The 13,147-nt window shown below is 41.9% G+C and overlaps 1 gene segment (V, D, J or C); it reads left to right on the top strand.

Moving 5' to 3' along the window:
- The first annotated feature begins 4,857 nt into the window (after nt 1-4,857).
- Nucleotides 4,858-7,346, top strand: LOC120527974. The segment is given in 3 exon segments: nt 4,858-4,927; nt 5,139-5,324; nt 7,055-7,346. Coding segments are annotated over 3 exon segments (255 nt in total).
- Nucleotides 7,347-13,147: the final 5,801 nt, after the last annotated feature.

Raw genomic sequence — 13,147 nt, forward strand, 5'->3', positions numbered from 1 at the left:
GTTAACGTGCAAACATCGTCCACAGAGTATTTTGCTTTGCACGTTTGCTTCGATCTCTCGCCAGATGCCGATGCCATTTTTGCTGTTGTTTGCCCCTTTCTATTTGCGTGAGCGCATGGAATCTCTAAATTTAATATTCTTTCTAGCAAAGAGAGTCTTAAACTTAAACATAATGGTGGGTCTGCGGTGGGTTGGCACCCTGCCCAGGATTGGTTCCTGCCTTGTGCCCTGTGTTGGCTGGGATTGGCTCCAGCAGACCTCCGTGACCCTGTATTCGGATTCAGCGGGTTAGTAAATGGATGGATAATGGTGGGTTTTGCCACCATTTACAGTTGCTTACCCCTCCTTTTTGACAAAAGTCGACATCCGTCCCGAAAGAGTTAAGAGAAGTCAAGTTCATATTAGATTAGATACCCACCTTTTATCATTGCAGAACAGTTTAAATACCTAGGGGTAAACATCACAAGTAAACATAAAGCTCTTTATCAACAAAATTTCGCCATCTGCATGGAGAAAATTAAACAAGACTTGCATAGATGGTCAACTCTTCATCTTACTCTAGCTGGAAGAATTAACACTGTTAAGATGAATATTCTTCCTAAGCTCCTTTTTTTATCTCAAAACATTCCAATATACATTAATAAATCATTCTTTAAGCAATTAGATTCAACAATAACCTCATTTATTTGGAATTCAAAACATCCACGCATCAAAAGAGCGACCCTACAAAGACAAAAGGAAGAAGGCGGCATGGCTCTACCTAACTTCCAGTTTCATTACTGGGTGGCAAATATACAGGCGATAAGAACCTGGACACAAATAGAAGAATATACACAGGCTTGGACCGCAATAGAAGTAAAATCCTGCAGTACTTCTTTGTATTCCCTGCTCTGCACTCCAATAAACACACGTTATCGGCAATACACTAATAACCCAATTGTGCTCCACTCACTTAGAATCTGGAACCAATGTAGAAAGCATTTTAAGACGGAAAAGCTTCTATCTGTGGCACCCCTGCAAGAGAACCAACTCTTTCAACCTTCACAAACATATGCAGTTTTTAATATCTGGAAAAAATTTGGAAATAACTTGCTTAAAGATCTTTATATAGACAACGTCTTTGCATCCTATGAAAAATTACATTCCAAATTTAACATTCCAGCTATACATTTCTTTCACTATCTTCAAATCAGGAACTTTGATAAACAGAACCTTCCAGATTTTCCTCATCTTGCACCCTCATCCACACTGGAAAAAATATTGCTCAATCTCAAGGACTTAGACATCATCTCTACAATATATAAAATCATTTTACAATCCCTTCCTTTCAAAGATCCAAGAGGACACTGGGAAAAAGATCTCTCAATTAATATATCAGAAAAGGAGTGGAAAGTAGCAATGCAGAGAATTTACTCGAGCTCCATATGTGCAAAGCATACACTTATACAACTCAAAATTATATATCCAGCACATCTGTCTAAACTAAAACTCTCCAAAATGTTCCCAGGGCATGATTCAACCTGCGAACGTTGCAACCAAGCCCCAGCCTCACTGGGTCACATGTTCTAGGCCTGCACCAAATTAACATTATCCATCCATCTTCTAACCCGCAGAATCCGAATACAGGGTCACGGGGGTCTGCTGGAGCCAATCCCAGCCAACACAGGGCACGAACCAATCCTGGGCAGGGTGCCAACCCACCGCAGGACACACACAAACACACCCACACACCAAGCACACACTAGGGCCAATTTAGAATTGCCAATCCACCTAACCTGCATGTCTTTGGATAGTGGGAGGAAACCCACGCAGACACGGGGAGAACATGCAAACTCCACGCAGGGAGGACCCGGGAAGCGAACCCAGGTCTCCTAACTGCGAGGCAGCAGCGCTACCATTGCGCCACCATGCCGCCTAAATTAACATTATTCTGGACAAAAAAAATTTAATTACCTTTCAGACAGCCTTGGACTCACAATCCCTCCTAACCCATTAACAGCTGTGTTTGGGGTTCTTCCAGAGACTTAAAGTGGAGAAGGACAAACAAACTGTGATTTAATTCACTACACTCTTGGCACGCAGACTCATTCTGATAAACTGGAAGAACCCAAACTCTCCTCTTTAAGTCAGTGGGAAACCGATGTGTTATATTATTTGAAATTGGAAAAAATCAAATACTCAGTTAGAGGATCCATACAGAACTTTTTCAAAACATGGCAGGATCTAATCAGTAATATTTTAAAATAAGTTTATGAAGCACAGAGAATTTATTAATTTAGGTATGTTTACAAGCCTTAAATTTAACGCCGTTTGGCTTGCTCTCTCTCTCAGGGGTGGGGATCGATCTGTTCTTAACTCAATTCTTCTTTTTGTAAAACCTTGATTGCTTTGTATGGATTGTAATAAAATTAATAATAAAAAAAAAAGAGAAGTCAAGTTCACAAGCCTTGGATGTTCAATTTAGTCTTTGCTTCAATGAGATGGCTAAGATGAGTAAATTTAAAGCTGTCAAGTTATTTGGGGAGTCCAGTAGGTAACAAGTAGTATTGTAAATCACAAGGTTATAGGGTCAGTTCTCATTATTGGCTCACGCTGTGTACATAAAGGGCTGTATGGATCCTGACAGGAGCGTCCTCTGTGTGTAGTTTATGTCATATCTCTGCAATCAGATGAGTTACCTTTAGGGACCCTGGTGACTTCTTATTAACCTATAATTTGCCCCCCAGTGATTGTGCACATTAAAAAATGCAAGTATCCAACTCTATTCACTATTAAAGCAAAGCTAGTTCAAAGCACCATTTAAAATAATGGTTGACCTTCTTCCACCCTCTCAAACGTACGCAGTTTTTAATGTTTGGAAAACATACAGGATTAAATCACTTAGAGATTTATACATAGATAACTTCTTCGCATCCTATGAACAATTGCACTCCAAATGTAACTTTTCATCAACACAATTTCATTACCACCAAATTAGAAATTTTGATAAAGAAAATCTGCCCAATTTGTCTCACGTGCCACCGATGAAATGTTGATCAGTCTTGAGAACTCAGACAGCATTTCTATAATATATAAAAAAACTTTTTAAAGTTCCTCCCTTTCAGAGATCTCTCACTCAACATTTCAGAAAAGGAGTGGAAGGCAGCCACGCACAGAATTCACTCAAGCTCCATATGCACAAAGCATACAATTATTCAACTTAAAATCTTTTATCGAGCACATCTATCTCGTTTGAAATGTTTCCAGGTCAAGATCCAAGCTGCGAAAACTGCAATCAAGTTCCAGCCTCACCAGGCCAAATGTTTTGGGTCTTTCGCCAAATGAACATCATTTTGGACTAAAATCTTTAAATGACTTTCAGACAGCCTTGGTGTCACAATTCCTCCTAATCCATTAACAGCCGTGTTTGGTGTCCTTCCAGATGGGCATTAAGTGGAGAAGGACAAACAAACGGTAATTGCCTTTACTTCGCTATTGGCACATAGACTTATCTTGCTGAACTGGAAGAATTCTAATTCACCTGTTTTAAGTCAATGGGTAACTGATGTTATTATTGATATATTATTGGAAAAAAGGACATTTTCACTTAGAGGGTCCATGCAATTTTGCTTTTAATCCTGGAAGAATCTAATAAATACAATTTTAGAATAAGCAGGGGAAAGGATTTTCTTCCCTTTTTAATTTTTTTTTCCTACTCTTAAAGTTTTACTCTGTCTGTCGGCCTAGCTCCCTTTCTCATGAGTGGCGGTTGATTTGAACTTACTGTAGTTTTGTCAAGTTTGACTTGCTTGCATAGAATGTTACTTGCCTTTAATAAATTCAATAAAATGTTAAATAAATAAATAAAGTTTGGGTATTTGTATGCTCTAAGTAGGTCTTGCCTCCTAAACAGGGAGAGACGAGTGTATCCTTTAGAAGCAAAAGCTCCCTAATTGGAATATGTTCTTTTAAATTGTGGCATTTTAAGTAACCGAAAATATAGAGATATGATAATAAAAGGCGATATACCTTCCATAGTGATTACGGTGGTTACAAATCACATTAGAGATATATATACGTAGCTTTCTTTAATGACGGTTTACGTGGCATTACAGATGGGAAGCCTATGACAAACTTTATCAAGGTGGGAATCTTGATCTACGCAGTCTGCCATCTTTTGTCCGCTGTGCAGGAAGGCTTTTTCCAGATGGATGACATATTGACCAGCTTAAAGTGTCTTGGCAGCAGTCCAAGCCTTATACACTGGCTTCTCCACGTGCAGGCTCTCTCTGGTCTCCAAACAAGGAAATGGAAGGACTCAACCACACCTCCAAAAATATACAAGAATAGGACAATGTCTACATTGCAGTTTGTTCATTCTTCAAACTGCTAAAGTAATGGTTTTCTAAATGCAGGCAGACTAGCCCCTGTGTGCCAAACTTAGCCTGCACATGTGAATGAATCCTTTAAAAGTGTTTTACAGAGACAGTGACCTTAATATTATAGCAAACATATTATAACAACGAGGAAGTCATTAAATATATAGGCAGAGTTTGCACGAGGATAGGGCCATTTGAAAGTGGAATAAGATTCGGTTCTACATGTTCCACCACTTCAGGGCTATGAGCTTCTATTTTAGTTGACCAGATCCAGAACTGCATTACAGAGCTGATCTGAGTAGTTGCAGGGTGACAGACATCCGGAGCAGGCACTTCAGGCTTTTTAAGCAGTACCATGCCCCACCTCTCCACTACTGCTGCTACATGTAAATCCAGCCCTCCACCACCTCTCATGATCATTTACATAATAAAATCTCATTTTTGCATTCTAACTTGCTCCACTGCTCTCTGTGTGTACTTAAAACTGTCATTTAGTATGCAACAGTGACAGAGAGGCACAATGAGCTCCAAGACTCTTCTTTTATGGGCAGCCATGCTCGTTTTTCACGGTAAGTGTTTTTTAGGAAATTAGGCAATTAGTTTAATTATGACATCAAATATTTTTATATTTTTAAGAAGTGAAAAGTGAAAATTGTAATAAAACATTAATGCTGTCAAGAATTGCTTTAGGGTTAGTAATAAATAATAATAAGCCCATTCGTAGACTCTCTCTTTTCCTAATTCATGTGGTTGATGTTTTCTGCTCTCTTTCTTTTCCAGTTTGTACTGGTCAGATTGTTCTTGACCAGCCTTCATCACAGTCGACAACTCCAGGACAGAGCGTCTCTCTGAAATGTAAGGCCCGTACCTCTGTAGGGAGCTGTCTGAACTGGTACCATCAGAGATCTGGCCAGATACCCCGGCTCCTGATTTATTACGCCACCAGCCGTCAATCTGGTATTCCAGGCAAGTTCTCTGGCAGCTATTCGGGGACAGATTTTACCCTGACAATCAGCCGATTTGAACCAGAAGATGCAGGATATTACTACTGTCAGCAGTGTAGCCAGTGGCCTCTTACACAGTGAGAAACAATCGCACAAAAACCTCCTCATGCAGCTGTGATGGCAGTCAGATGGCACAGAAGCATCAAGTTAAGGCAGTGCAGAGAACTGTGGAACTCCAACACTGAGAGACTAACCATACATAACTGCATGTGATATCATTCATTTAACAATTAGACTATTCTTCCTTAAACTCTTTCCATATCTGCAGTATTTCCAATGTTTCCTGTGTCCAACGTGATTAAAGCTTTTTTAAATTAAGCAAAGGTAGAGATATGTTGTTAATGGTACACTGAGTGCTCATCCACCCATATCAGAAACACCCGAATCTACTAGTTAATGTTGGTTACATGAATGTAAAATCATTGATTGAAGGAAAATTGAACTTTATTGTCAGGAAACGTAGTGGCTAGAAATTTCTCAATGTGCTACTTCCATACATATACTGTAAGAAAAAGAAATACAACCAACCTAATTTTTTCCATTTTTTTGAATATTAACTTATCTCTAAATTTGGACATCTGTTAGGCTTGGTGATTCAATGCCTATCCAGACACGACTTCACTTTACCTTTGTTGCCCTCTAAAAGTTTATAAGTCCATTCATATCTCAATTAATTTTCAGCTCTGTTTAATTAATTCCACAGTCAAGAAAGGTTTGGCTTCTGCCGGTAACATTGGGCAAATATTTGAAATAAACCCGTAAGAGGCTGCCAATATCTTCACCCTGTTTCAGTGAAGGTTTTAAATATTGTCCTTCACAGTTCTTTTTTAAAGTATTCAACCCCTCAGTGTTGGCGTGTTTTGCCACATAAAATTTGGAATTAAAATGGATTTTCATTTGGATATTATGTGCTAGTCAAGGTTTATTTTTATGTAATGGACTTAACAATATAGTCCAAATTGCAGTGGGATGAAAATAAGATAACCTTGTATGTATATGTATATATATATGTATAGTGGCCTGCAGGAGGCACTCCCTCCGCCCAAACCTGAAACTAAGCATTAGTTTCTTCACACAGTACCCATTTATTTTTTTTGGGGAAGTACTTTTCTCTCACTCCACACAGAAGCACAGCACAGTAAGCACCCAAAAGCACAATAAACGCAGCACTTTCTTAACTTTTTCTTCTTCCTTTTCTCTCTCTCTTTTCTTTTCCTTTGTCTCCTCACCACCACTCCTCCTCCGGCAAGCTTCATCCCCCTCATCTCAACATTTGCCCTCGTAGTAGCCTCGCCCAGAAGTATTCCAGGTGACTTATTAGGGAGGTCTGGAATTGTTCCTATGTGTGGCAGAAACCCAAAGTAGGTTTCTGCAGCACGTCCTGGAGGCACTGCTGAAACCGAATAGGGATTAGCCGGAAAATGCTAATTCCCATATAGCCCCGTGTGAATCAGAGGTGCTGAGATAGGCCGTCTCCCCTTTTCTTCCATTAAGGAGGCATCCCTCACTATTTATATATATATATATATAAATATATATATATATATATATTATATATACAAGGTTATCTTATTTTATATATATATTGTAACACACAAGCGAGTAGGGAGCAGCTGCATGGCTCAATGGAGCGTGATACCTCGCAGGGAACAGGTTTGGAACGGAGCGCTAACTCCTCTCTTTTTTGTTTAGCAGGAAAACTGAAGAAATAAGCCCATAAGAAGTCACCGACTCGAGTTCCCTTCCGTGTTTACAAGCACACCCCCGTCCCAGTCTGATGACATCACTTCCGGTTCCATGCTCCTACATCACCAAGACGTCCCTTGGATTTTTTTCCATCAACCTTTGTACTTCCTGTCTGTCCATTATATAAGTCTGCCTGTTATACCAACATGTCATCTGGGCTGTATTCGTTATGCATACAAAAGTCTTGATAAGACAAGTGGACCTCACACTATACGGGGCAGGAAAAACCCCAAACTTTTATGAGAATGTTGTCTCTTCCTTTCTATCATTCACAATATACAATTTATATATATTGTGGCGAGTGGCTGGGCGTGTTACAAAGCTTACGCCTCCTCCAGACCACGAGGGGGTGACCGCCCTGGTGGCTTTGGGGTCCACAGGAATAGAGCTTAGAAGTTCAACCCTATATGGGCCCGTGGTCACTGAGGAGCCCTGGCCCTCAGCACACCCGGGAAGTGCTTGGGGGAAGAAGGATCAGGGACATTCGGAGTGCTTCCAAGTGCACGGCCGGCACTTCCACCACACCACACAACGTAATCGGGAGGCACCTGGAGCTCGTTCAGGTGAGGATAAAAGCGGCCGCCTCCTTCCATTTGATGGCTGGAGCCGGGAGCGGAGTAGACGAGTCTTGCATGAGAGGAGTGGAGGCATTGCGAGGCCTGGACTTTGGGGGAGTTTTGGGGTTGTGTGTGGCACTTTATTCTGTATATATTTTAAATAAACATGACCCTGTGTTCGGATTTAACGGGTTGGAAAAAGGATGGATGGATGGATGTGTTGGGTGATCTAACGATGTCTGCCTGTCTGTGTCCAGGCCAGTGTCCACAATATATATATTGTGAAAGCTGGCCCCGGCACAGACAGACGGACAGCATACTTTGCTCCACACACTTTTATTTACACTAATATTTACAGTTCAGTGCACTCACGCAACCCCAGTGCCTTCTTGCACCGATTCCCCCAAAGTCCAGGGCCCACAGTCTCTTGTGCCTTCCTGGCGCCTCCTGTCCTCACTCTCCAGCTCAGTCCTTCTTCCTCCCGACTTCCACCAATCACTGGAGGGAGGCGGCCCCTTAAATAATGCCCCGGATGAGCCCCAGGTGCTTCTGCCTCTAGCCACGCCCAAGCGTGGCGGAAGTGTCGGCTGTCTTCCTGGCAGCTCTCCGGGTGCCACACAAAGTCTTCCCCCCGGCACTTCCTGGTGTGGCGGAAGTGCCGGGCTCCCGGGATAATTAGGCACCGGGGCGCCGCCTGGCGGTGGCCACGGGTCCCTACAGGGCTGGGCTTCAAAGCCCTGTACCCGAGCCCCTTGCCTAACCAGGACGGACGCCCCACTCCCTGGAGGAGGCACTCGCCCTCCTCCGTCCTCCAAGCGCCCCGCCGGGCTCCAGCCCCAACCGCAACCGCGACGGGATAAACCGGCATCGGCGCGCCTGGCGGTGACCACGGGCCCCTACAGGGAAGGGCTTCCATGCCCTCAACCCGTGGCCCCCAACAAAACCAGGACGGACGCCCCCTCGCGGTCTGGAGGAGGCACAAGCCCTCCTCACGCCCCTCCTAGCGCCCCGGCCGGGCTCCTGCCCCGGCCGGGGGCCACAATATATTAATATAGTAGCCACTGCTGCTCAAACTCGACACAGACAGACGCATGACACATGTTCAGCACACACACGTTATTTTTACTGTCCCCCGTTTTCCACCTTTAGAGCAAATACACAGTTTCCCACAGCACAGTCCACAGCAAATACACAGTTCCTTCTTTTCTTTTCTCTTTCTTTCTAACAGTCCGCCTCTACTCCCAGCAAGCTTTGTCCATCTCCTCCTGACTCTGGCTCTCCAAGTAGTTGTGGCTGGCTCCTTTCATAGGGACCTGGAAGTGCTCCAGGTGAATCACCACCTTCTTGTGTGGGTCACTGGCTTGCACAAGAGAGAAGGAGATGTGTCCATTTTATTACAATAAAAACAGGAACAGGGCTTTTATTCACACAAGGGCTGTCACTCCAAAACAAACAGACACTGCAATCAGGCAGTGACATATCTGCTTGTCCTGAATTAGCTCCCCTCATCAGTTTAAAAGGAATGAATAGCCTTCCTCATCAGACAGGTTTAGCTTTCACAAGTTTTTACTTTCACATGACACTGTATATCTCTAACAGCATTTAAAAAAAATAATTCATGTTAAATATCTGTTGACATGTGGACCCCATGAATGGTCTTCTGGTTTTTTTTCCAGCAGTTGTTTCACTGCTGGCATCCTAACAGATTCCCCTGTGGAATTCATATCATTTTTTGGATTTCATAGGAGATTAGTCCCCACCAACCAGCTCAGGAGAATTTTACACAGGAAAGTAATGACATATTATTTCAAGGATGATTTCACTTTAAATTTTGAAAGAGGAAATGACCTTTTAGGGTACTGAGGAGACATTTATATTTCAATGCTTAGCTGCATTAATTCTCTGAGTTCAGCCACAGCATATACTGTATGTAGCTATCACAGAGTGTCTGGTGATAGAAGTGAAGCTGCGTGTTACACTTTCTGCATGACAGTGACACCACTTAGAATTGATGCCAATTGGATCTTCTGCCTTTTCTTTTGAATTATTTATTGACTCAGTGATGAGTACTTCTTGTGATTCACTGTCACCCAGTGCAAGGCCGGCTGTTGCCTTATTCTTGATAGGCTACAGTTCCCTACAACCTTGAAATTCATTAAGTAGATTTAGGATTTTTCTGTTACTTTCTACATGTACAGGGACACCATCTTCATTATAAAATCAGATGTGCTAGACTTTGTATACAAACAAATTTTTGAAACCCTCTCTAGACCCTTACAGTCCAGATTGCACTGTGCTAGCCCCCTTAAAAGGACAATAGCTGGAGCCTTCAGGTAGTGAGTCTGCTTTGTTTTGGACTCGGGTTGTGAATTTCTGAGTTACATAGGATATATGGGATCTTACACACATTCTTACATGAGGTTCTAATGGTGAAGCCTCATGAAGGGCAATCAGCTGTAGAGGACAACCTGGGTAGGCCAGCTTTAATTTAGAAAATGGCACAATGCAATAAAATCCAGATCCTGGATTTTTTCACTGATTTGGGGGCCCGGGATCCTGAAGTTTATTTATTTACTTAACTTAATACCCTTTGAGGACTTGAAAAAGGAAACAAGCTCACAAATGGTGGGAATAAATTAAAGGCAAGACAACCAATGGGGAGATTTACTGTAAATTAGTACCAACGCACTCCTACTTTGAACCATACCAGAACTATTAGATCTGGTTTTGGACTTTGTGGTCTGTAATGTTAACTGTTATTTGATTGGGGTAAAATCATCTTTGAGAGTTTTAGTAGTAGTAGTAGTTGCAGTATCATTATGTGTGTGGAACAGAAAGAAATTCTTACTGTTATGTCTGACAAACTTGCAAAACATTAGCATGATAAACATGAACATAATAAAGACAGAAATTCACATTATTTAATACAAAATAATATATCAGCTTACAGGGTGGTGCAGTGGTAGCGGCACTGCCTCACAGTAAGGAGACCTGGGTTTGCTTCCCGGGTCTGTCCTGCGTGGAGTCTGCATGTTTTCCCTGTGTCTGCGTGGGTTTCCTCCCACAGTCCAAAGGCATGCAGGTTAGGTGCATTGGCGATTCTAAATTGTCTCTCGTGTGTGCCCTACGGTGGACTGGCGCCCTTCCTGGGGTTTGTTCCTGCCCTTTGTTGGCTGGGATTGGCTCCAGCAGACCCCCGTGACCCTGTGTTAGGAAATAGCAGGTTGGATGATGGATGGATATCAGCTTACTTGATGTATTCCTCTGTGTGTTTGCAACAGCTAACATATTCAAAACTGCATTTATTTATTATCTCAGCATATCTATTTATAAGTTACTTCACATTTATCATACTGCAGCAATCTATGTGAACATGCATAACAAGATGAGGCCTTAGAAATTCCCAGGGGCCTTGTGTCAGCTGTACATTCAAGTCGAGGAGGTTTTTGTTTGAGCCTCTATCACTGTGTGAGAGGGGATGAAGCATGTTGTTGACAGTAATAATGTCCTGCGTCTTCAGCTTGTACCCCACTGATGGTTAGGGAGAACACAGTCCCAGATTTACTGTCACTGAATCGACTTGGTGTCCCAGACATTCGGCTCCCCAATGAAGAAAAGAGTAGTTTATGAGTTTCTCCAGGTCTCAATAGGTACCAAGCGAGGGAGCTTGTCACATCAGTGCTACTAGACTGGCATTCCAGGGTGACACTGTCTCCAATGGGGACAGATTTTACTAACGGACGGTGAGTCAAGACAACTTGTCCCATGGAATCTGAAAATTAACAAAGAAATACATTGCGAGGATTATACAGAACACATATTTTGTTAATATATTCATAATGACAATAATAAAAGCATTATTCTCTTGTTATTTCTTACCCTGACTAAATGCAATTGCTGTCAAGGCAAGAAGAATGAAAAAGCCCATCTTCTCCGTTGGTGTCCTACACTGAAATGTTTTCACACTCAGCTATAAAAGCTGCTGAGCAGGCAGGCAGATCAGGTATGCAAATCTGTAAAATAACAAGTGAGTGACAAGTTCACATTGTTTGCATTCAGTTCCAAAGATCAAATTGGTCTAAGGTGTTGTGCGAACATTGAGGTGTAACACTGGGTACAGTTTTTTAAAACTGGCCAGTATAGTCAATGATTCGCTCCTTTTTTTAATAAATAATGCTCAAATGTTTCCTTGGTTGTTTGCAATTATCACTTTAGTCAACGGGCAATAAATTGATTACAAAGGCAGATAAGAAACAGAAGAAAACCTTTTAGTGAAAAGTGCCTTTCAGCAAGGAACACTGTTGCAGAACACTTTACAAATGCACATCTATTATACAAAATGTTTGTGTGTATTTTCTTTTTCTAGGGCAGCCAAGATAAAAGTCTCTTTTAGGGAATTGTACTCTAAAGCACAAATTGACAGACTCAGTTACCTTCCCTTTTTAATTCATTTAAGTTGCAACTTTTGTCCTCCAATCATCTGAACCAGTAAGATTATTTTAGATGTGCTTAAATGCTTATTGGACATTTTCTGTGATATGTGCGATTTGTTGTATTTCTTATTGAACAGACTTTTTAAATCTTTTGTTTTACTAATAAATATTCTTTTTTGTTTTAGCACTTGGGTGGCACGGTGGCTCAGTGGCACAGTCGTAGCGTTGCTGCCTCGCAGTTAGGAGACCAAAGTTCACTTCCCGGGTCCTCCCTGTGTTGAGTTTGCATGTTCTCCCTGTGTCTGTGTGGGTTTCCTCTGGGTACTCCGGTTTCCTGCCACAGTCCAAAGGCATGCAGGTTAGGTGCATTGGCAATCCTAAATAGTCCCTAATATGTGCTTGGTGTGTGTGTGTGTACCTTGCAGTGGGCTGGCACCCTGCCCAAGGGTTATTTCCTGCCTTGTGCCCAGTGTTGGCTGGGATTGGCTCCAGCAGACCCCTGTGACCCTGTAGTTAGGATATAGCGGGTTGGATAATGGATGGATTTTAATATTGTACTTTTCATGCTTTTTTGTAATGCATAGACGCAGAACAAGTAAAACAATAATAAAAAAAATGCATCCTCATTTCCTGCCAACCAAAACTTCACACTGCTGCAGAAATGACAATTTGTCCACCGTAATCGAGCAGGAATTCATTACATCAGGTCTTTTCTATTTGATTTTCACTATTTCACCAACTTTGCAATTACACTTACATTTTGTTCTGTAAGTTTTATTTTTCATGTTGGAAATGGTCTAAATGCATAGTTGAATCAGAAGCTCAAAAGGAAAAAGTTTTACATCTTGATTTCAGATCCATTTAGCAATGACATTCTCTACCATTGACTGAAAGGAACCAAAAACCAACACGTATCAACCTCCAGCTCAGACAGCCATTAACAGTTTCAGTTTTCTCTTTGGCTGACTTACACCAGTTCAGTGCAACACACCTATCCACTCCTGCACTCCCTGATTCTTAAAAAGGGAGCAGCTTATAGCCATTATTGT

This window comes from Polypterus senegalus, chromosome 4 (genome assembly GCF_016835505.1).
Source record: "Polypterus senegalus isolate Bchr_013 chromosome 4, ASM1683550v1, whole genome shotgun sequence".
NCBI classification, from domain to species: domain Eukaryota; kingdom Metazoa; phylum Chordata; class Cladistia; order Polypteriformes; family Polypteridae; genus Polypterus; species Polypterus senegalus.